The 24,766-nt window shown below is 44.5% G+C and overlaps 1 protein-coding gene across 9 annotated transcripts in view; it reads right to left on the bottom strand.

Moving 5' to 3' along the window:
- Positions 1 to 273: 273 nt before the first annotated feature.
- The window catches only part of HECW1 (HECT, C2 and WW domain containing E3 ubiquitin protein ligase 1), a 237,510-nt gene continuing 213,017 nt past the window's right edge, over positions 274 to 24,766 (bottom strand). For 8 of the 9 annotated variants that reach the window (XM_077302971.1, XM_077302969.1, XM_077302975.1 and 5 more), the window contains 6 exons: positions 19,027 to 19,125; positions 17,677 to 17,806; positions 16,391 to 16,537; positions 14,249 to 14,363; positions 12,382 to 12,580; positions 274 to 6,089 (listed from right to left, as the gene is read on the bottom strand). In XM_077302971.1, coding sequence (XP_077159086.1) covers positions 5,978 to 6,089; positions 12,382 to 12,580; positions 14,249 to 14,363; positions 16,391 to 16,537; positions 17,677 to 17,806; positions 19,027 to 19,125 — 802 coding nt within the window. In that variant the 3' untranslated portion in view covers positions 274 to 5,977. The remainder of the gene's footprint in view (positions 6,090 to 12,381; positions 12,581 to 14,248; positions 14,364 to 16,390; positions 16,538 to 17,676; positions 17,807 to 19,026; positions 19,126 to 24,766) is intronic. The other variant, XM_077302973.1, reaches the window with a different exon arrangement.

Genomic DNA, 24,766 nt, shown 5'->3' with positions numbered 1-24,766 from the left:
CCTAGAGTGTCTTCTGAAAGGACCATCACATCCTCTCCAAACTCCATCATCCCAAGGCTCCACCTTGAAAATCTCCAAGCATTTTCTGAGATAGTGCTGGCAACCTTAAGTCATACTTACTGTTCACAGATGCCATCCTGTTCTGCTACATCCTACTAGCTGCCTAAAAAATGCGCAAACAGTAAGATCAGTGCAGTTGGAGAGTCCAGAATGGGTCACCTCACAAAGTAGAGCACAGCGGGGAAAGACGTGGTTAATAAGCACACCACAAGGTGCCATAACAAAGTGATTTTATTGACATTCCTTTACAGTGATATGATTGAATAGAAAGCGCAGCCTGAGTATCATGTGACATTTTCCCGTTAATAGAAGCAAAATCAGCTCAGTCATGAGGACCTTTCCTGCCACTGACTTCTATGTAGTCTTTAATGAAACCATAATAGACATGTGGTTTTTGGTAAATTGGAAGCTGCAGGGAATTCAGCTGACGTTTCAATACTTACTATACCTAGTATCTACTATCTACAGCAGAGGTAGTCAGACTGCAGCCCTCCAGATGTCCATGGCAGGGACTCATGGGAATTGTAGTCCATGGACATCTGGAGGGCCGCAGTTTGACCACCCCTGATCTACAGGCATCTGTCAACTAGACCAAAGGAACAATGATTTACTAGGGAGAAAGTAACAATACCACCTTTGGGACTCAGTGGTAACTTGAAAAAGCAATCCCAGATTTGTGGCATATTATCCTCAGTTTTGAACACTGAGGTACAGCGGGAAGAATATCTGTAGAGAGCACCATCTTTAAAGTAGAAAGGTTTACTGGTACACAATTGAAAGCGTTGGTTCTTTTGCTGGGAATCTGTTCCTGAGAGGATCATGTCCCATCTCTGCTAAAGTGAATGAAAGTAGCCCCATTGCCTTCAATAGAACTAGAATTTTATTCAGGATAAACGCATTTCATTTGAGAAGAATTAGCCACAGAATTCTAAAGCCACGTTTATCATCTTGAAACTCCAAGGAAAAGTGTCTCATAGTGAAATAGACTGCCAAATAAACTGTGCTGAAGTTGATAGTTAGGACTGTGATCCTAACAGATTGATTTGGAAGTGGGCTTCATTTAGGTTAATAAGCGGGGAATACAAATTAACATGTTTAGGATGAAGTAGCTAGTCTTACACTGGAGCAAAGCCCAACTTTTGGTGTGATGAGACCATGTCAGATGAGAAAACAATTGACCTAGCTGTGAACTCAAATCTGGTCCTCCTTTAGTAATTTCAGTGACACCTGAACTACGTAGAGACCCTGAATTCCACCCTCCACCCTTCCCAGATGTTATAATATCTACAACAGTAGTACAAAAATAGTTTGAAGCAATTTTGGCCACCCAGAACATCAATAGACCTAAAAAGCAACAAGCAGATGGGGGGGGGGAGATCATTGTAACATGATATTATGGCCAAAATGAATGCAGTTGGACAATCATACGAGGGTAATAAAGGTAGTGCTTACAACAGGTATGGTCCTCTTTCAACTCTATTAAAGATGAAAGAGATTGAGTAACTGCAGACCCCGGTTTATTTTGATTTAAACTCAGGTCTGCATTCCAATTTGGAAAGGCACGGGACAAAGAGGGTATTGAAAACTTTCCTAACAAGGTATGCATTTCCCCCCTCCCTTGATACCAGTCTCATGTGCCCTCAACAGCATGCCTATCACTTTTCCATTGTCACCCCCTGGGGAGGGAGGGCAAACATTGGCTGAAAAAGACATACGAGAATGTTCCTTCCGTCTCTGAAATATACTTCCTCCTCACACTTTATTTTGAGGCATTCCCCTCTGTATTCTCCTGCCTGTTAGAATCCGCCCAGTGTTACCAGGAGCTCAACAGAAGGATCAATCCCAAAGTAAGTTAATATTAATGATATTAATGGATAAATAAATGAGAAACCCTGCTGATACCAGTGTGGCGGACAGGAGAAATCAGGGGTGGGCAAACTCTGGCCCTCCAGATGTACATGGACTACATTCGCTGGCAGGGGCTCATGGGAATTGTAGTCCATGGGCATCTGGAGGGCCACAGTTTGACAACCCCTGGAATAAATCATCCATCGTCGTCCCCCCCAAATTCCAGAGCCAACAAAAGTAAATGGCATGAGAAGACAGTTTCCTGTCTAGGTTATTTACAGCATGGCTTTTGCCTGAGATTTAGAAAACCGTATCTCATATGTATTCCTGGAAAAGAAGACAGGCACGATTCCAGGGGGTCAAATCTAAAGCTACCTTTACCCAGTCCCCAGAGCACAAGTGGCCTCAGAACACAACAGTAACATTTAGAAGAGCGTCTCTCTTTCTTCAAGGTGCCTTCTCTACAAATACAAATCCTTCTCTCTCCTACGAAAAATAGTTTCAATTTTTAATAAAATATACCTTTTAAAGACTTTAAAAACCCTAACTACATACGGCATTATGAGACAGCTCTTAAAACACACTGTTGCATTAGGCCCTCCTGGAACCAGCCGGCTATATAACTGTGCCTCGACTAGTTTGCTTGCATTTCATTTTTTTATAAACGATGACACCCCATCTTTTTAAGAGTGTGCATATTACTCTGTCATGATGTCATTTGCCCATGTGCATTCATGCCCAAGATGCAAAGTCTTGGGGGCGCCAAAGGATTGCTAATTTTATTAGGACAATACAAAATATAATACTGTGATCATAATGAGTAAACGTTTTCAGGCCAGTCTTTTGAGAATTCCCACCAGAGGACCATCATGTGTGTCACCAAGTATCAGTAATGTTCATCATCCATTGGTCTCAATGAAGCTTGCAAAGAAGTTCCCTTGAAATGAACAGAGACTGTTGAGTGAAAGTGTTAAATAGATTGCATCTGTAAACCTGGCTATCGTCATGGTTACCTGTAGTCATTCTGAATGGGGTGTGTTTTAAACTATACCAATACCCTTCCCTCTTCGATGATATGTTTTTTAGTAGAGAGTCTCCAGGGCAAAAACGTCAATTATTTTGATATGGACACCCAAAGTTTAATAGTGCACCTTCAGTCCTTCCCAAATTAGCTGCTTTGTTTGAAACAAACATTTCAATCTAAATTGCTGGAGGGTCTCATTTAATGTAATTCTAAGCTGCAATTCCACCTAGGGCAGGGGGAGTTTAATTGTCATTCAACCTGTCTGGCTGAAAAAATATGTCTCATTAATTATATTATAACTGCCTTTTGTTTCCACGGAACGTGATAACTCGGAATCAGCAATGCTGACTGGGCAGTGCTTTAGGAGATCCTGGGAGCCTTTGAAAAGTCCTGCATCAGGCAAAAACAAACAGGGTAAGACTGAGCATTACTCTGGCCTACCTACTCTTTACCTCCGTACACAAACCAGGGAAGAGCACCAGGATTTCTCAGAACTATGATACGCTAAGGCTCAAATTTGCTTTGCAAGTAACCTTTGGTTTGTTTTTTTCCAGAAAACATTTTAGATCTGGAAGATCATAGAGGTTTCCCAACAGAACACTTGTTAAATAAAAGATATATGAAAAGTTTCCATGGGCTGATGTTAGCATTTTTTCAGGCTGCAAACCCTAAGAACGCTTTCCTCAGAGTAAGTCCCACTGAATAAAATGGGAATTGCCTCAGAGTACATCTATTTAGGATTGTTCCCTAAAACTGTTTCTGTATTGGGAACTTGGCTGTCCCAGCTTCTGTGTGGGGGCACAAATCTGAGGTGGATGAGGTGCACTGGGCCGCCAAATGCTCCCTCATGCAGGAGCAGGAAGAGGCAGAATCACAGAATCATAGAGTTGGAAGGGGCCATACAGGCCATCTAGTCCAACCCCCTGCTCAACGCAACCTGCCCCAGCTCAAACTTTAGCCTGCAGTGCAGCGCAAAGCCCCCAGTGTGGAAACAGTCTTCAGTCCTTTCTTTCACTGGGAGAGAGTTAAACATGGGCTTAAAATTCCCCCATTGGCTTGCATCCCTTGGATCTGTTCCACCAGAGGTGGCTTTTCCCTCTGACGGAAGGAGCCTTTCCCTGATTCAAGTTGGAACATCTTAAATATAGGAAACACACCCTTTGTCAGAGGAAACAGTATCCACAAGTGGAATGCCTCAGCAGGGTCCAACAATGCAAGTCACTGAAATTTAAAAGTGTGTAACTTTGGCTGGGCTGGGCCTCAAGTCTTTCAGTTAAAATCTATCAGCTGAAAATTGGTATATATGTCATGCCTATCTTTAAAGCCACTCAATTTTTCCTGACTTGGGTGAGAGACACTCCTGCAAATGATTCTTGCCTGGAGATAAATTTGGCTCCAGGGGAATCCAGGTATCTGTTTTAGGAGATTCTTTGGGAGTCCAAGAATATGGAACGAGAACTTGCTGTTTCTTGCTGGGAAGATACTTTGATCCATACACAAATTCATCACTTGTGCCCTCATGAAATAGAATCCCACCGTAAACATTTATTCCAGTTCTACGCATGTTTACCCAGATGCAAATGTGCACTGGATTCCAGCCTTGGGAAATTAGGGCAATAGAAATGAAGGACAGGACAAAATGGTCTTTATTTTTAAAAATATGTTTCGTCTGTGCCTGTCAAAGTACACAAATTCCAATGGGCCTTGTTCTGATGCAATGCAACGCCCAGAACACAAGCAGTGCTGGAGGATTAACTCTGCAAATAATTGCGCTGCATATGATCCATTATTTCAGAAGACTTTAGTCTTTCCAGTTCACTAGCAAATTGGATCAGTGGGCCTTCAGGAACCAGTTTAGACTGTGAGATAACAGGGTCATTCATCTTACCTCAATGCCTATCCTCTGCAGCTTCACCCTAACTGAATTTTGGTCAAATTCTTCTATGTAGAACCAGTGCTGTGATATGGAGGATTGAAATCAATGAAAAATGAAGCCAAACCAACACTCGAGGTCAACTGATAACCAGAAGGAATAAGTGGCTTCCAATACACGGGACAGGATTGTCTAATTTTCTTTGCGGCAAGGAAGCAGTTCAACATCCAAAAACAAAGAATCAATAAATAGAATCAGAAGATACCAAGAAGGGAGTGAACAGTCTTCAGATTTTGTTTTGTTATGTACAATAATTGGTAAGATGGGCCTTGTCTATTATGCTAGGTCATAAGACATCCTTCTCGGGTGCACGAATTTGTGCTTCTCATGTGACCAAGTCATCACAATAAGCATTACAATCCCCTCCATGCTTCAATGGCTCTGAACTGCAAGGTCATTCTAGTCCCAGCAAGAATCCATTTTTTAAAAAACAGCCACCAACCCATTCTGTATTGCATCACACGTGTGTTTTGTTTCCAATGTCTGATCTGCATCATACGTCTGGCCCAGGTTCAGCTGATGCAGTTGATTTGGGTTACAAGTTCACATATAAAAAAAATTCAGTTTTGCTCATAGGTGCCTTTCACCTATGCATGGTACATACAAGAAACTCAAGGATGGATGAAAGGAATTCTTGGCTGGTTCCCATTAGTGGACACAGCTGTTAAGACGCAAGATGAATTGTGGACAATCGAGGAGAGGTGGGCATATAAAAGCTTGGAATGCTTGGCTGTTGTCGTTTTTTTTAAAAAATCAACATAGATGGAAGTAAACATTAACATTTGGTCAAGTGTAGCGTAACTTGCATTCATATTTTCATTGTTGCTAATGGAGGTATGTGGAGATACACAGAGACCTTGAGACGGTTGGTTTTTGTTTTTTTTGTTTTGTTTTATATTGCATACAGGCTAGTTGTCCATTTGAAACCGAAGATGAAAGCATGAAGGTTAAGTTCTTAAAAGAAGGCTGTTTCTTCATGCACAGCATTGTGTGTGTGTGTCAATCCTGATTTCCCACCCCACAAATAAAAACACACCCCAAGAAATCATATGGCAGCAGAAAAAGGAAGTGATGTCACCGACCAGGAATGCACTCAAAAAGCCTGACTTCCCTCATTCAAGTCCAAAGGTGCTAGTTTCTTCCACGGCCGTCAATAGCTTTTCATACAGCATTGAATACGATGGATACGGTGGAAGATCCAGGCGGTTGAAACAGGTATGTGCTCTGCAAAAGGTAAAGACATCCCCATTTTATTAAGAGCTGGCCATCTGCTCAGGAATTCTGAACCACCTGCATAATTCGTATAGCGGCGAGTGCTAATCAGGGCGAAGCTGGAATGACATGTCTGATCTCAACCTTGGCTTTTCTCCACCATTTTCCATCTACCACCTCTTGTCTTGGGCACTCTTTACATGAAGTGGTGGGAGTGGCGTGGGAGGAGGCCCTAGGCTTGCCAGTCCTGTCCTGGGGAATTCCTGGCATTTGGGGGTAATGCCCCTGGCAGGAGCTAGTCTGGGGAGGAGTTCCACCTAGAATCTCTTGTATACATGGTATCTCCAGGAGAATTCCCAACTCCACTTGTAAGACTGCAATCCTTGGAGGAACTTCTCCTCACACCTGTGCTGCCTTCGCCTGGGCATCCGAGGTGGACTGCAGAATCATTGCCCTAGAGCAGGGGTAGTTAAACTGCGGCCCTCCAGATGTCCATGGACTACAATTCCCAGGAGCCCCTGCCAGCGAACGCTAACAGGGGCTCATGGGAATTGTAGTCCATGGACATCTGGAGGGCCGCAGTTTGACTACCCCTGCCCTAGAGCCTGCTTGGCCTGCTTAGAGTAGCGCAGGAGGGAGGCATTGGGGTGGAACATAAACTGAGCTGAAACTTTCCATCCTTGACTGCAAAATATATCTCTTAATCCTGGATGGGGGGGAATTCCCGATATGTGCTGTGGAAGAAAAGGCGTGGGCAAGGAAAAGGTAAGAAGAAGAAGAAGAGTTGGTTCTTGTGCCCCGCTTTTCACTACTCAAAGGAGTCTCGGAGCAGCTTGCAATCGCCTTCCCTTCCCTCTCACCCTGTGAGGTAGGTGAAGCTGAGAGCAGTAGAGCACCTAGGGTCTTGGGTGCCGGGGACAGGCGGTGGGCAGGGCTTGGTGACACAGGGGGTAGGAGGGGGGGCTTAGTGGCACAGTGGCAGGAGCCAGGCAAGCTCTATAGCTGGCAGAGCACACACCCATCTTCTTTGCCCTCCCCTCCCCCCAGGTCCCTGGCCATGTGCCATCACCCTCCTGCCTGGCTGACCCAGCTGAGATGGGCCTTCCATCCCCAAAAGACAAGCGAGATGCAGAGCCTGAGGGGCTGCCCGTGTGGCACTAGAGGAGAGGCAAGAGCCCAAAGGGGAGATTCTCTGGCCCGCCTGCTATGCCGAGAGGCTGTCTGGAGGCCCAGCTCGGTTACCTCAGCTGGGATGGGGATGCCCGCACTACTTCTCAGCCCAGCTGTGCCTCTGCTGATGTGGCTCACCTCTGCAGGTGGTTCTCCCGCATCACACATGCGAGAGGCCGGCAGGGCCAGCCCATCCAACCCCCCTGGCCCTTGCTCAAAAGGCATAGTGCAGTCAGGTTCAGCCCCAAGCAGCCCCGTCCTCGGCCTATCTAGCAAGGGTGGGTGGGCCCAATGTAGAGCTCTGCTCCAGTGCAAAGATGGGGCAGGAGAAGCAGGCCTGAGCTCCGACCCATGCCCTGCCACTGCAAGGGGTGCTGCCCCTCCTTCCTTCCCTCCCTCCCTCCCTCCTGTTTGGTTCTTTCTCCCAAGGCTGGAGCTGGAGCGAGCAAGTGAGCAGCTAGCCAGCCAAGGGCAAGATGAAGCAGGCCCCCCACATGCTCCCTGCCTCTGTAGAAAGGGGAGGGGGAGGGGCTCAGTGGCACCTTCCGTCGTGTGCCACTCCCTAGACATGTAGTTGGCTGAGAGAGCTTTGGGAGAACTGAGACTGGTCCAAGGTCACCCAGCTGGCTGCATATGTGGGAATGGGGATTGAAACCTGGCTCCCCAGATTAGAGGCCACCACCCCTAACCACTACACCACGCTGTCTCTTTCCCCACATGCCCTTTCCCACATTTTACATATTAGTCACGGTTACGAGGCTGCAATGAAATTGCTGAGCTTCCTTCATGGTGAGATCAGTTCTTTGGAATGGCCTCCCAGGGTTCTGGCAGGGGGCGGCGGGGGCACTCAGTTTAGAAAGGCACATATGGCAGCCCCATTCCAGACCGTATTCGGTGGAAGGCAAATGTTCCAGGAGATTTGTTGAAAAAAATTCCTGTATGTTTTAAATCTTGAGTGTTTTTAGATTTGTAATCTGCGCATTTTAATATGTGCTTTGATTTTTGCCAGTTTGGACCGTTATCATCTCTGCACTGCATTCTAGTGAATAAAAGTGTTGGTGTGCCACTTTCCGTGTAACTTTGGACTACTTCAGCAGATCCACGGATGTGCATTTCTTTGAGAGATTCCTACACATTTGGGTGTATAGGCTGGGATGGGCAGGGTCTAATGCTATGGTGTCCACCCTCCAACACAGCTGTTTTCTCCCCAGGGAACTGATCCCTTCCATCTGGAGATTAGTTGTCATTCTGGTGGGTTTCTGGGCCCCCAGTTGGAAGCCCTAACATTTCTCCTCAGGAAACCAGAAGGTAAACAGTTGCTTCTAGGGTTGTGCAATTCGGCCGCTCCCGCCCATCACAGCCATTGCCGTGCTGTGTGTGGGGGGGAGAGGTGTGGGGGCTCAGGTTGACCCACGCACATTCGTGCATCGACCGGTGTGCCGGCACCCATGCCTCCCCACCCCCATGGTGCGGTGCTGGCTGTGATGGGCGGGAACGGCTGCTAAACCACTGCTCCAAATGTGGGAAAGTCCCAATTATCTAATTTTCTTTTCTGGAGACAAAGCCTCTTGGGGAGAACTGTAATTAGCAGAACTGTAAAGTAGCATACATTCATATCTCAAGAATGGCTGAACAAATCTTATCTGGGAAAACAATAAAAGTCAGGCAAGCAGAAAGAGGACAATTAACTTTTTAGAACTCAATTGGCCCCAAAGCCTGGAGCATAACCCCTAAAATTTCCTTCCTTTTCCCTACTTAGCAAGTTGATTTCAGGAGATTTCTACAGGAGTTACAGGCAATTTGTAATTAGCCCATTTTGTGAAAAAATAAGTGCACTTTTCAAAAGACTTGAAAAGAATGGGTGGTACTTAAAGATTGTCCTGAAAAGACCTTCCAGTTTTGCCCGCAGCAGATTCAGAGGTTTTCCTTCCAAAAGGGTTGAACCAGTCCTGCAACTGGATTTGGGTGGGTTCCAGAAACACCAGGACCCGCCTTTTCCCAAAGGAAGACACAGAAAAGTAATAAATTATGCCCATTCAGAAATGATTTTAGTCAGAAATTCCATAAATGCAACCAGGATTTAGGGGATACTCAGGCCTGGTCCAAATGATACACTTAGTTCATCCCTAGTTGGTGGGGAGAATGCTATCCCCATGTGTTGATTGTTGGAAATTACAGGTAATATGCAATGTGTGATGTAAAGGAGTGAACAAAATGTTTTCATTATTATGTGTTCTCTCCCTCTCCACTCTCAGAGTTTGAGAAGCTCCAAACCCTGTGAGGCACTGTTAACTTTCTAACAGAAGCTGAAGAAACCATTATTTTGAAGGAAAACACTGTATGTCCAGCCTACCCAGTATTATTTCTTTGCGGTAGTTTGTAATCAGAACACAGTGTCACGGCTAGTGCAATGGTCAAAACACCACAGGCCAACAAAGATCATGTCAAATCATCTTGGGATTCCTAAATCAGATGGCTAACAACTCAACACAAACCTTTTGGTGCAGGGGGAACCTGCAGAGAAGGCCCAGTGGTGAAAATGAAGTGGATCTCTCTCATTTTGAATTTTATTTATTTATTTTTATTTATTTATTTATTTAGATTTATATACCACCCTCCCCGAAGGCTCAGGGCGGTTTACATTAAAACTTTAATTATAGTGAATGCTGTTTCATAGAGAGGTATTCCTGGCATGTAGTCTCACTGATCCATTCCCATAAGTATTATGGAATGTAATGATAAGAGCCTCTTGTGGCGCAGAGTGGTAAGGCAGCAGACATGCAGTCTGGAGCTCTGCCCATGAGGCTGGGAGTTCAATCCCAGCAGCTGGCTCAAGGTTGACTCAGCCTTCCATTCTTCCGAGGTCGGTAAAATGAGGACCCAACTTGCTGCTGGGGGGTAAACGGTAATGACTGGGGAAGGCACTGGCAAACCACCCCGTATTGAGTCTGCCATGAAAACGCTAGAGGGCATCACCCCAAGGGTCAGACTTGACCTGGTGCTTGCACAGGGGATACCTTTACCTTTAATGATAAGAGTCAAAAGCCACATTACGGAGTCATTGCAAGTTCTGTGCACCTTGCACTGGAAATTAGCAAATTACTCTTATGCAGGGGCAATGCTAACATTAGGCAGGATCAAACAAGCTGCCTCCAGCATCAGTCAATTGTTATTTAATTTATGATAGTATTCTTCCCACCATAGCACCAGGCAGTTACATTTTGGAATTTCTGCAACAGACACCAAAGTATCTTAGGTCTGGGCCTGGCCAGATGGAATGAGCATGCTCCTTCCTTCACTGAGGATATTGCTCAGGACAAATCTCTTTTGCTGCTCATCACATCCACCCACCCCTTGGCACCCTAGGCTACGGCTGAGGTCCACCCAGCGAGCAGGCTGTCCCTGGTGAAAATATCAACCCTGTAATTTAAAAGCCTGGGTTAAAAGAAACAGTTTGGTCTGGTATCTAAAAGAGAATAGGGTAATTCCACAGAGAATGATATTCTGCAATCAATGTGCCCACCTCACCTCTGAAGAAATTGTCCTCCCTCGCAGAAACTAAAGGTGGCAATTAATCCAATAACTCTAACCTCCTTGAAGGAAAGGTAGGATACAAATAAAGATAAAATCATATCAATGTGGGCACCATTATTTGTAAAGCACATAATTGTTCTGATCCTTCTTTGCCTGTATCACTCCCACTCCAGGTCTTCCACCACACAAGAAGTGTGATGTGTACTTTGTGGAATACCAGTCGTCAGCTGGACTGATATCCATTTTTTTAAAAAAGACAGATCCTTTTAAAGGTATCGTTAGCAAGCCATTTGGACATGACAGCCTATCTAGCTAATCATTTCCTATTAAAGGTCTGTGAAAGCCTCATTTCGTGCAGGTTAAACCACACTTTTCATGTTCAATGTAACCCTTTTAAATCACAAGTAAGATTAGCCAGAGGCATGAATTTAGGGGTTTTTTTTTTGCACTGGTTGTGTTTTATTAGGAGATTAAAATTTTGATTATGAATTATTTTTCTGCTGAACATGTTAAATAACACTACACGCTGGCTCCAGTTTCACAGAAATCCCAAGCACACGGCATGTAGGATCCAGGCTTGCTTACAAGATTTTAACAAGCAATGAGCAAATTTACAGAAATCGCAAGCTAAGCTGCCATTCGCTAGGTCTTGCTCACAGAGAAACTTAGGCAGACTTTGAGACGAGATACGCAGCTAAAACAAAGCATCTTATACTCCAACTGCTGGCGCTGAGTACAAAGATCATTCATCAGGCTATCCAAACACCAGGACGAATCAGGCCACCTTGCACCTGGTGTCTAGTGGGAAGAGAAAACTAATCAGGCTTCCTAGGCAAGAGCTGCTAACAAGCATGTGAGAGGGGAATATTCTCTCGGGAGCGGCTTGGTGGCTGTACCCTCACAGAACATCAAGCCCCAGCCTGCAACAAGATGGAGATACTGGGGCTCTACAGCCCCTTTATGAGGGATGGGTATAAATGGAAGTTATTTACATAGTGATACGATAGAAGAATGAGCTTCTTGTGGCGCAGAGTGGTAAGGCAGCAGCCATGCAGTCTGAAGCTTTGCCCATGAGGCTGGGAGTTCAATCCCAGCAGCCGGCTCAAGGTCGACTCAGCCTTCCATCCTTCCGAGGTCTGTCAAATGAGTACCCAGCTTGCTGCTGGGGGGTAAACGGTCATGACTGGGGAAGGCACTGGCAAACCACCCCGTATTGAGTCTGCCATGAAAATGCTAGAGGGCGTCACCCCAAGGGTCAGACATGACCCAGTGCTTGCACAGGGGATACCTTTACCTTTACCTTATGATAGAAGAATGAGCATAAATCCTGCCAACAGCACTTAACATTCTGGATCATATGTTTAAATTTGGGCTCATCCTCAACTGTATCTAGGTTTACCAAATGCTCACCCACAATGGTCAAACTCCTATCCTTGCCCTCAGTCCCTCTGCTCAAGTATAAGAAAGTGGCAGGAGAAAAAAAGGGTTGCAAACCCTGGAGATCTAGGAATTCCTGCAATATCTATAGTCTATATCATAGAGATTGGGAGGATTCCTAGAATGTCAGGGGTCATAGTGGTGATGCGAACTGGAAAAATACCTGGGAAGGGATGTTATTTTGCCCCATTTCTCTATGCAGAAACGCCGCAGTCCATTGCTCCCTCGAAGGGCTGCAAAGCCTTCGTACGGCACACTCGACGTCCCTGTGACAAACTGTAGCAGCCGTAGTCTTTGTTCATTGTTGAACCGTTCTACCGCGGCCCAGAACCATCGTATTACAATATGGCCATCATGGTAACCTAAAAGAGAAAGGGTGCAAATGAGAAATGTGTTAGAAACATCCCACAATGAGCAGCAGCTGCTTATGGCGATGGACTAATGCAATACGATTGGTTGCCTTCTCTTGACATGTTTGTCACTTATTTTTGGCCCAGCTATTAGTGCGCTTCAAAATTTGTACCTATGGGGAACATTGTCCACAATCCCTAGCCTGCAAAGGAATCCCTTTCCTGGAGTTCCTGCAAGTTGCAAGGTGCTTGCTGATTGGAGTTTACTGATATTTTGGAGGAATTGAAATTGTACCCTATTGTCTCTTCAAGGCACATTTAGGAGCAAAATCAATAAAGGTAAGCGACTACCTTTTGGGGAACTTTTCTATTAATACTGAGAGGGAAGGAGGGAGGGAGATATATATAGTTTGACAAGACTTGACAAGACTTGTCTTAACCTATTCCCCGGATGATACATCAGTCTCTAGAGACTGGATTAAAAACAATAAAACCTGGAGCTTTTAAATATTTGATTGCAAGTTCTCAAGTCTGTAAGTCATCCGTGTTCAAGAAACCAAAAAAAGTTAAAGAAATAGGAATACAAGGCCTGGGATATTGTATAATATGTAAAAAATGAAGAATTTAAAATGCACAATGAAAGTTAAAACATATGACCCCAGTATTAACCTCTTTAACCTTTTTTTGTTTCTTGATTCAAAATCTTTTGGGTTAAGTATTTTCTCCTTTTTTTCCATTTTAGTCCTCTGCTTTCAGTCACATTACCAAGATAGTTTTTTGGGATGTCAACAGTTACGAGCTCTGTATCTCAGGCTGCCCTACATACTATAGGTAGCTCAACATGGAACAAGAGCATCAAATTTCCTCCAGGTTACTGTACTAGATTTGAACATGTTTAAATTTGGGCTCATCCTCAACTGCATCTAGGTTTACCAGATGCTCACCCACAGTGGTCCTTGCCCTCAATCCCTATTTCCAAGTTTAAGCAAGTGGCAGGACTAAAAAGGGTTGCAAACCCTGGAGATCTAGGGATTCCTGCAATATCTATAGGTAGTCAAACTGTGGCCCTCCAGATGTCTGTGGACAACAATTCCCATGAGCCCCTGCCAGCAAATGCTGGCAGGGGCTCATGGGAATTGTAGTCCACAGACATCTGGAGGGCCGCAGTTTGACTACCCCTCCTCTATATCATAGAGATTGGGAGAATTCCTAGAATGTCGAGGGTCATAGTGGTGATGCCACTTCTGCAGGACTGCCCACAAGTGAAGTCACAGTGTCCCCAATGCTTCTTGTTTCTTGGCTCTGCCCCACAAAGCTCCCAAGATTTGCAACTGGAGGCCCGACAACCCTACTTGTATACCATGTGACCAGAAAACACAGCAGTACACAGGATTGCCGCTGCAGAGATTCTTGCAATCATTGCCGGTCCACAGCGGGTTATAGGTGACCAAGGCACAGGAATCCCTACAGTTCTGTGTCCTGGGATAGGCAACATACTATCTCTATAATCCTTGGAAGGACCCTCCGTATTACTCACCAGTGGCCCAGCCTGCATTCTATAGGCCAAAGGGTTTATTTAAACGCAGCCCCTCGTAAAGAACTCAGTGAGAACTGTCATCAAGAAGGTAACACGGATGCAATGAAATGAAGATGGGAAGGAAAAGCAACTAGATAGTTTACCACCCCGATATTCTGTGTTGTTGCGCCAGTCATTGAGGTCTATTTCCGCAGTGCCGGCTATAACCAATTCTAGCTCCCTGGCATCGAAAACAGAGACAAGCCTTGAATCTACAACCTGAAAGACAAACCATACTTTTAGTGCTTTTTGCAGCTAGACACCCTAAAACACCTGAATTGTGAAAGAGAAACACTGCCTGCCTTCAAATGGGTCTTCCTTATGCCGATGACGGCTTGTTCAGGAAACTGCTTTTAGATGGGGATCAGGATGGCTATGCCACACTTCATGGGATGCATGATCTATTTGGGGCAGGTATTATTTCACTGCACTGCATTCTACTTCTGCAATCCCATTTTCAGCACTGATATATTATGTTTGATAGCTCTTTGCACTGTTTCCAAATTTTGCAGCCCTAGTCCTATGGCATGGTTTATTGGATGGGACGTGCTATTAGATGGCATTGTTTTACACCACATAATCTCTTTTGAGTCTCAGTGAGAAACAAAGGAAACAGACAAATATCTGCCAACTGGCTTCTGAGCATGGTAGCCTTGAATAAAATCGTGAGCATGTAAAATCAGACAGTGTTTTCAGCCACACAGACCTAGTTAACAGATTCTGTGTTCATGTTGACAGCTTGCTGTCAAATAGTTGTTCCAACAAAGGTTATCATCTTACATATTTGGCATACATCAATCTTACATATTTGGCATACATCAACAAATGCCCTTAGCTGATCAGGGCCCATTCTGCACACACTGGATAATGCTCTTTCAATGTGCTTTTGCAGCTGGATTTTGCTATGCAGACCAGGAAAATTGACTTCCAAAGTGCATTGAAAGTGCATTATCTAGCATGTGTGGAATGGGTCCAGGACTGCAGTAGCTAGATCAGACATTAGCAGTGTAAACAATAAAAGTAAAGGTATCCCCTGTGCAAGCACCAGGTCATGTCTGACCCTTGAGGTAACGCCCTCCAGCGTTTTCATGGCAGACTCAATACAGGGTGGCCTTGCCAGTGCCTTCCCCAGTCATTACCATTTACCCCCCAGCAAGCAAGCTGGGTACTCATTTTACCGACCTCGGAAGGATGGAAGGCTGAGTCGACCTTGAGCCGGCTGCTGGGATCAAACTCCCAACCTCATGGGCAGAGAACTTCAGACAGCATTTCTGCCGCTTACCACTCTGCGCCACAAGAGGCTCTATGTGTAAAGAATACAGACACATAAAAATTGACTTAAGTGGACAAGAAGAAAAGAAGAAAAAAGACAGCAAGCCGAGAAGGGAGATTGGTGCGTGGAGGTAAATTGGCACCTGAATGCACCTTTGTGATGTTCTCCCACGTATCATGAAACTGCAGCCTGGGGCCCTCTTTTGATGCAGCTGCATATCATCGTCTAGGGCCACCATTATTGCATACAGCTAACCATGTGCAACTGGAGGCCTGGACAAATGCCCTGAGCTCACAATTCCTTGCTATTTTGGTTCTGCAAAGTGGTATTAATGATCAACCCTATCTAGCATCTCATCCCCATCTCATACTATCTGGAATTTTAATTATTTTTCCCCAAGGTTGTAAATAGAGTAGCTTGGACAAGCAAGTTGAACACTATTTTTCTTGTGGCATCAACAAAATAACTTTAAAATTAATAATCTCAAACGTCCTACCTTTGGAACCCCATATTGGTGTTCTATTCCTTTTAAGCAGGGGTTTGTTGATATTTACCCTAATATTTAAACCCTGCAGCTGCATGAGATCTCTCTTTTGAGAGCTGTTTATGATTGATCAATATTTTAAAGGCTGGGTTCTGTATTTGTGGATTCTGTGTGCGAGTATGTAGGAGGAGAGAGAAAGAAATTCTGTGACATTTCAATTTCCCTTTAGAGTCAGGTCTCTGCTTGGCATACGGTAGAATGCTGGCAGGGGGCTCCTGGGAATTGTAGTCCATGGACATCTGGAGGGCCGCAGTTTGACTACCCCTGCAGTAGATAAACAACCAATTTGCTTCTTCAGCACTACAGAAGTGACTTGCTATTGCTGCAAACTGCCTTGCTGTTACCACAAAGATACTGCTACCCTTCTTTGTACAGTTTGGTCACAGACAGGGGGATGCTTTGCTGGCCCTGCCAAATTCCCACGCTTACTTCGTAGAAGCCACGGACGAGAGCCTCTGTTTGCTGAACGACGCCCCTTTCCACACGCCACTTCACCATCCTTTCAATGTACTCCTTTTTGTTCTTTTCAGTCACCTGCGTGTTTGCACCTCCAGACTTCAACTCTCTTTCGGTTACCTAGCAAAAGGATAAATGAAGATAAGATTAAGGTGGGCAGCCGTGTTGGTCTGAAGCAGCAGAACAAAATTTGTGTCACTGTGACGAATAACATTTTATTCAAGGTGTACACATTTGTGTACACAGCACAGTTCCTCAGACACAATGAAATGGGAATCATAAGTCCACATTTATAGCCACATTTATAGCCATGAATTGGTACACAGCATAATGAAGATGTTTAACAGATCCAAGAGCCTTATAGGAACAACAAGCTTATAAGGTAATCATTTGTTAGGGTTCAACTCTGGGGGGAAAACACAATAAAAGAAATAAAAATATCAAGATGCGGGACTACTGAACAAAGAACAAGAGAGTTAAAAATTATTTGGTTGATATTGTGTAATGACATATGTAAAGAAGAAGAAGAAGAAGAGTTGGTTCTTATATGCCGCTTTTCCCTAGCCGAAGGAGGCTCAAAGCGGCTTATAGTCGCCTTCCCATTCCTCTCCCCACAACAGACACCCAGTGGGGTGGGTAAGGCTGAGAGAGCGCTGATATCACTGCCTGGTTAGAGCAGTTTTATCAGTGCCGTGGCGAGCCCAAGGTCACCCAGCTGGTTGCATGTGGGGGAGCGCAGAATCGAACCTGGCATGCCAGATTAGAAGTCGGCACTCCTAACCACTACACCAAACTGGCTCTGCATAGGATTTTCCCCCATTTGATATGATAACAGCTTTGCAATGGGGATAAGTACCATGGACAGTGTGTCACATCTGGACTGGGGAGATAGAAATTCAAATCTTCTCTCAGCTACGAAGCTCACTAGCAATGTGATCTTATACATAATCACTATTACCTTCTCTTTCTTATTTCTTTGAGTTTCCACAATTAGAATATTTTCTGTGGCATGTAGTCCAACCATTTGGATTTCTTAAACCTCCCATCCTTTGCTGCTCTGCTAGTTTTATTTATTTTCTCAGCTCAGTCAATCTGCTTTGTTTCCTTTCCTCCCTCCCCCCAATTCTCACCATCTGTCACCCTCTTGCCCTCTGTACATTCCATCAACACCTCGAGCTTATAAGAAGATTACAGGGTTTTCCCTGTTTATCTGTTTCAGCTTTGTTTTCGAATTCCCCTTTAGCTGAACTCTCCTGTACCTGTCCAAACACCTCCTCGTTAACTGTGAACGTGAGATCCAGGATATCAGTGATATTGTTGTCTTTCATCCACTGTAAACTCTGATGGAACTCTTCATCCAGGTACTCCAAATCACTTAGGTCACATGGCCTGATTGCACAAAGAACATGGCATGTATTATCACTAACCTGATCATTCGAGGCCTGTAATTCACAGAAGTTGCCATTCAAAGTCTACTATGCATGCAGGTGCCCTAGAACTAAAGCCAGTTACCAGCTGGGAGCCATGATAGTGTGATAGAACTTCCATGTTCACAATCTGCATACCCTAGAATGCCAGATATTAGGGATAAACAGCTAAACTGTATGGGAGAGCTGTTGCTTTCATATTTTGCTCATGAGCTTCTGAAAGATTATTGTTTGAAACCTGGTGCCGGTCCTTTCAATCTGATCTAACAATTCTACTTAAACCACAGTGACAGAATACTCCCTGGCTAGCTAACGCTCTCATCCCCATCCTAGGAAGAGACATAATTTAGGACAATGGGTTTCCTAAGAACCTACTGCCTTCATCGTCACCTAGCCTAATTTCACCTCACACATTTAACCTAATTAAGCAACACAACACTATTCACCAATCATGGTAGTTTTCCCATCCAGTACTTACAGGTTCATCAAGCACCATTTAAACTGCTAGTCTACCTCAGGTAAACCCATCAAGCTTCTCTCAAATCATTGTCCAAATGTATCAGCTGACCCTAGGGAGCCCTATAAATTATGATATACTGCTCTATAAAAGTGTGTGTGTGGTGTGTACTTGGTTGCATATATCATACCACCAAATCTGTTTGGATCTTCTCTTCTTTTCTCTGTGGTTGTTTTGCTGCTGCCCCAGTAGACCTTATACTTCAAGATTGGTCATTATAACCTACCCTGAGATTGCTTTCCCTCTCTCGTCCCTGATTTCATCTTAGCTAGTCTTGTATGTATTTCCAGTATATTTGTGTGTTGTACCCTTTTATTTCTCTTTTAATTTAAAAACTTTTCTAGTAGAACTTCTGCCTGATTTATTTTGAGAGTTCTCTTAAGGAAAAAATCCCTGTAAACATTGGTGGAGAATCCTAGTTCCCCCCCTCTCATTTTGCCCCCTTGACAGCTTATTTCCTCTAACACATAAGGAGACTGCCTCTTCGGGTAACATGTAAGTTTTGTGATGTTACTTCTAGATAATACAGCTTTACCTTTTACAGAGTTAGGGCAACATAACTAAAAATGTCCTTTAAGAGGGCTTTAAGAGCAGTCCCATCCAAAGGAGAAAATGTCTCCATTAAACCCACAGGAAGCTCTCTCTCAGGAGATGCAAATACTCACAGTCTTAACAGTGCTTTGTAGAACGGCCTTGTGAAGAAAGCATCAAGAAGGTACTGATGGATAAGGGCCAAGCCAAGAATGCGACCACTAAACCGGAACCTGTCACAGAGAGAATACATACTTAGAGATATGCTACTCTTTTGACAATATCATACCATGCACGTTCCTGTGCAGTTTGAGGAAGTTTCTTTCTTTCCTTTCTTTCTGAGCAATGAGCCAATATTTAACATGGAGCAAGCCCTTCTTAACAAGTACTAGGTCCAGAAGAACACTGTGCTTTATTAGCGAGGAGGTGAATTGCGTAGGGTTGATTTTTGGGGGGAGGTAACTCAAAAAGACTGGAAGATCAGAGGTCACAGACATGATCTATGCAGAAGAAATTTGTGGTCCATTCCTACATATCTTTGTACCACCAACATAGGGATATATCCCCTGGAAAATTTCTACTGTTGGAAGGGGGACAATTTCCACCAAAAGTATATTTATATTTCTAACATTTTATATTGATCAAATGCATCTATTTTTGAAAGTAATTATGATCCTATCCTTTTAATATGTTTGTTTATTTATTTGATTCAGGGGTAGTCAAGCTGCGGCCCTCCAGATGTCCATGGACTACAATTCCCATGAGTCCCTGCCAGCGTTTGCTGGTGGGGGCTCATGGGAATTGTTGTCCATGGACATCTGGAGGGCCACAGTTTGCCTACCCCTGGCTTGGATCTAACAATGTACGAGTAGCAAGACCAAGAGACTTAGCATTGTTCTACTTATGCAATGTTTTCTACAACATCGAGTGTTCATAGGAAAGAAATGTATTAAGTGGGGAAATGATTCTGAATATAAGTTTCGCTTAGTCCTAAGGGGACAAAGTTCATTTTTTCCCACTCCTTCACCTGCGCAAAGACCCTTGTGCATGCAGGAATCTTCTGGTGGGTCCTAACTGAAGTGCAGAAATAAACGCTTTTGTATTTTTAGCAATATCCCCAACAAAATGGGAGAAAAATCCCCCATTTTATAGATAAAAGAAACTGTGATTGGATGGAGAGGCAGCAGAAAGGAATTTTAAAAACACAGACAAAGAGGCCAAGGTAGATAGAGAGGTCACAAGGATTTCTAAAGGGCAAGAAGTACTCAGATACCTGATTTGCAACAGGCAAGAACACAGTGGTTCCCCCACTGATTCCTATGGTGCACACATGGAATTTCTCAGTAAATTGGGCTCATCATCTTGAAAAACTGTCAAGCAAATAACCTTCTAATCCTCCTTAAGTAGTGGCTCCAGAGCAATTTTCCCCTTCATTATATGCAATACTCACGTAGTAGGAGTTTCTGCATATTAAAGTGTCTTGCTTATTAAAACTGTTGGAGCTTTTCTGCGCACAAAATAATAACTCCATATCTGCAGCTGCTTGTCGCAGATGTATTTCTGTTTAAGATAAATTAATGGTTTCTATTAACTTAATTAGATTATGCCCTTTTAAATAGATGCATTGGCAAGTACAGTTGAGGAAAAAAAAAGACCTAAATTTGTTGAAGGGGCATGCAATGAGTTACGGATTCCTCCTTAGCGGGGCTGCAATAAGATCAAATTATATGCTTTGAGGGAATCTGTCTGTATTTGGTGGAATGTTTCCATAAGGAGATAATGCAAAACAGATAACAAAAGCTGTCTTGCTGAGCTTAGCCTTTTCATTTAAATGCTGAAAAACAGGGAGAAACGAAGTTGCCATCAGGGCAGCTCGACACCAAGAACCAGAGTCATTCAACTGCACTCCTGTTTGAAACTCTGCAGCCTCCTGACTTTGATACTTTGCATCCGTGACTGGGATGTCCTAACCTGACTAGTTCCGGTTTGCTTGACGTGGTCCTATCTTGGAAGCTCAGCAGAGCCGGTACTGGGTGTAAACTGCACGGAGATTTTATTCCAGCCCCAGATCAATTCAGTCCCTGCCCTCTACACAGAATGCGATTTCCATTTGGATTTCAGGCAATTTTAATTTTCCTTCTGCAGCAAGAAGGATTGATCCGGAGTGACCCTACCTTTAGTGTGCAATATCTTAGAGTGCTGAAAATCCTAAATAAAGAAAGCTCCGTGGTAGAGAACCTCTGATAGGCCACACCTGGTCATGTGACACACTCGCCTTAAAGGAGAAGCCCTTAACTTCTCTCAACTTCTGTCGGTCCTGGATTTTTTCTCCCCTCTCTGCCTTTTTCGATCCTCTCCCCCTCCCCTCCAAGAAAAGAAAGAGGCTCCCTGCTTGGCTTCTCCCCCCCCCTTCAAGAAAGGAAAGAAAGAGGCTTCAAGAAAAGAAAGAAAGAGCCCCTCCACCTTCTGAGCCTCCCTAACCACGTGCAGAAGACTTTCCTGTTTCAATGGGGAGGAGGGGAAAGAGGAAGACCCGAGTTCAAAGCGATCTGAATTCAACAGGATTGACAATGGAATAAAGAAAGTAAGTGCAGACTCTGCCCTGGTTAGCCCTTGGATGGGAGTCCACAAAGAAGTCCAGGGTCACCACGCAGAGGAAGGCAATGGCAGAACACCTCTGTTCATCCCTGGCTTTGAAAACCCTATGGGGTCACCATTAGGGTTGGGAGCTTCAGTGGCCGAAGTGGCCGTCCCCTCCCAATGCAGCCAGCGCCACGTCGGGAGTGAATGGCCGCTTTGGGCACCAAAGCCCCCAAGCCTAGTCGCCATACATCAGCTGCCATGATGGCACCACACCCAAAACATGAGGGGTGTAACAACATTGGCATTTATGAGACAATGCAACAGAAGACAATGCGCAAATGAAGGCTTGAGGGCTAGCCAATGGCTAACTGACTTGAGACTCTAATAATGGACCAATCCATGGGTTTCGTTACGGGCCAATCAGGTTCCTTGGCAGGCTGCCTGAATTTGCCGTTCGGTGGTTGGAGTCGGTGTTGGAGTTAAGAAAGAACTGGTTGTTTTCGAAGAAGTCATCATCATCTGCATCAACCGAACCCGCAAACTTCATAAATATCTCACGCACAAGACAGAAAATGCATTTCTTCTCAGAGGAAATTTGATCAGATTATTCTGAGATGTCTTCTGCGTTCAGAGGTACGTCTTTCTCATACACGGGTGTGTATATCACATATATGTCTGTGTGCACATTTAATCTTTTACAGCGGAGTGCAATACAGGGCAAGAAGGACTGGAACCCATGTTCTTCATCCACTGGCTTCTTGCAGGAAAGGTGTTAAATCTCAGCCTCTCTATAAAAGCAAAAGTTTTTCCAGTCACTATGTCTCTGCTTTCACTCAATTTGAACAGACTTTTCTGTGCTTTGATCTGCCCATTTTTTTAAAAGAAAGGACAAGGTATAAAGCAAGCTATTATTAAGGTCTAGGGAGAAATAATGTGTGTTTTCCCATTCCTGCACTGTGGGCAAAGTTAATGTTTACTTAGGATTCTGTCTGAGCCTTATCAACCATGCGAGCACTTTCTCTCTATCGCACCGCCATTGATACGTCTGTCGACTGGAGCCTTTTTGGCTGCAATGCCTGCTCCCGGGCGTTTCCTCTCCCCCAGAGTCTTTGCAAGGTCAGATTTTCACTGTTTTCAACATGGCATGTAGAAACTACATTCAGAAAGCCCTTTGGTGATCAGGATCGCTGGAACAAAATCTGAACCCAGCAGAATTCCAGAGCAGCAATTTTTTGGGTGAGTTAAAGCTGACTTCATCCAGTCCTTGAGTGTCTGAGGAAGAGTGCCTGCACTAGAAAGCTCACGCCTTGAATAAATCCTGGATGGTCTTAAAGGTGCCACTGGACTCTGATTTTGTTGTGCTACTTCAGACTGCATCTGGTGCTGGAGAAGACTCTTGCGAGTCCCTTGAACTGCAAGGTGAACAAACCGGTCAGTCCTAGAGGAGATCAGCCCTGCCTGCTCCTTAGAAGGCCAGATCCTGAAGATGCAACTCAGATACTTTGGCCACCTCATGAGAAGGAAGGACTCCCTGGAGAAGAGCCTAATGCTGGGAGCAATTGAGGGCAAAAGAAGAAGGGGACGACAGAGAATGAGGTGGCTGGATGGAGTCACTGAAGCAGTAGGTGCAAACTTAAATGGACTCCGGAAAACGGTAGACGACAGGAAGACCTGGAGGATCATTGTCCAGGGGGTCGCAATGGGTCGGACACGACTTCGCACCTAATAACATAACAACAACTTCAGACCAACATGACTACCAACTTGAATCTTTCTTGAGTCAAATTCCACTTTGTCAGATTTTGGATAAAGTGAATTTTGACTCACAAAAGCTTTATGTCCTGAACAGTTTTGATCATTTTCAAGGCACGGCTGGACTCAAATTTTGTTCTGATAACTCAGGGGTCCCCAACCCTTTGAGCCTTCGGGTACCTTTTGAATTCTGGCACAGGACGGTGGGCACAATCCTTACATGGCCCCCAACATGGACCATCTACTAACTCCAGACTACCATGGTTACACTTGCAATGATCTTCATGGGACTCAGAGAGAATGATGAGTTGCTGTTGGAGATTATTGCTCAGTTTGTATCTGGTATGATCTCAATAATAAGTTTAATCCAGGGGGTAGTCAAACTGCAGCCCTCCAGATGTCCATGGACTACAATTCCCATGAACCCCTGCCAGCAAACGCTGGCAGGGGCTCATGGGAATTGTAGTCCATGGACATCTGGAGGGCTGTAGTTTGACTACCCCCTGGTTTAATCAGTTTTGTGTATGCCTCCCCCTCTCCAGCATTGCAGTAGGTATCTACTTTTGGGGGGGGGGAAACCAGACCCACTTCTACAGCTATCCCCCAAAAAGAGAGCCATTTCTCCCAGCCCTGTTGTAGAGATGTGAGATCTTGGGCTAGCATAACAAAAGTTTTCTGAATCAGCTGGAGAAGCTGTGAACAATCCCTCTTTCCAGCACTAACGTCAACTTTTAATTTTGACTGTTTGGCTCCTCTTCAGTAAGGTGAGGGGATAGATGAAGGTTTCATTCAGACATAACTTGGAAACACTGATTTATTTCAACCCTGGCTGGCATGCAAATTGCCCTGCTTATGGCTGAAATCCTGTTTTCAGACCATGAGTGCTGCGAACCACTGATTTTAACAGGATTTAACTCACGTAACTAGAACAAAGCTTAGAGTTAAATGGCACACACATTCCATCTTACTCAGAAAAAGGACCCTTTGTGGAAGGACCACTTCTGTGGGAGGTGGAGGTGTGGGGAGATGCCAGAAAGAATATGCCATAATGCAGTGTTTTGATAATAACCAGGAGTCCTGACGGGTACTTTTGTTCAAAGGCATCAAATAAAAATGTGAAAGGGTAACTAGCATATCATCTCTCTCCCCCCAAAACACACAAAAAACTATCAAAAGGAAAACTTCTCCCAAGAGCCTGAAGGAGCAAGACGCAGAAAAGTTAAAAGACAGACCCCAAGCCTCTCTGTGGGAACTCATCAGAAACAAAGCAACAGCCCAGGCGCATGAGTCTGCATGTGAAAGACGCCCATGCCTCTTGGCCTCTGAGAATCTGCAGCAGGGAGGCACACAATTATTTTGATGCTAGATTTAGTTACAGGTGCAATCCTGTACTGAGTTCCTCCAGTGTAAACCCATTTAAATTAGTGACCTCACACTGAAGTAACTTAAAAAAAAAAGATTGCTTAAATTTAAAAGGGGCAAGAAGCTGGCTCCTTGCTTGGCCAGAGGCTGTTTTTGTCTGAGGAAAGGTTTCTTTTA

This window comes from Paroedura picta, chromosome 11 (genome assembly GCF_049243985.1).
Source record: "Paroedura picta isolate Pp20150507F chromosome 11, Ppicta_v3.0, whole genome shotgun sequence".
NCBI classification, from domain to species: domain Eukaryota; kingdom Metazoa; phylum Chordata; class Lepidosauria; order Squamata; family Gekkonidae; genus Paroedura; species Paroedura picta.
The sequence above is the reverse complement of the archived record's forward strand: the minus strand, read 5'-3'. Positions and strand labels throughout refer to the sequence as shown.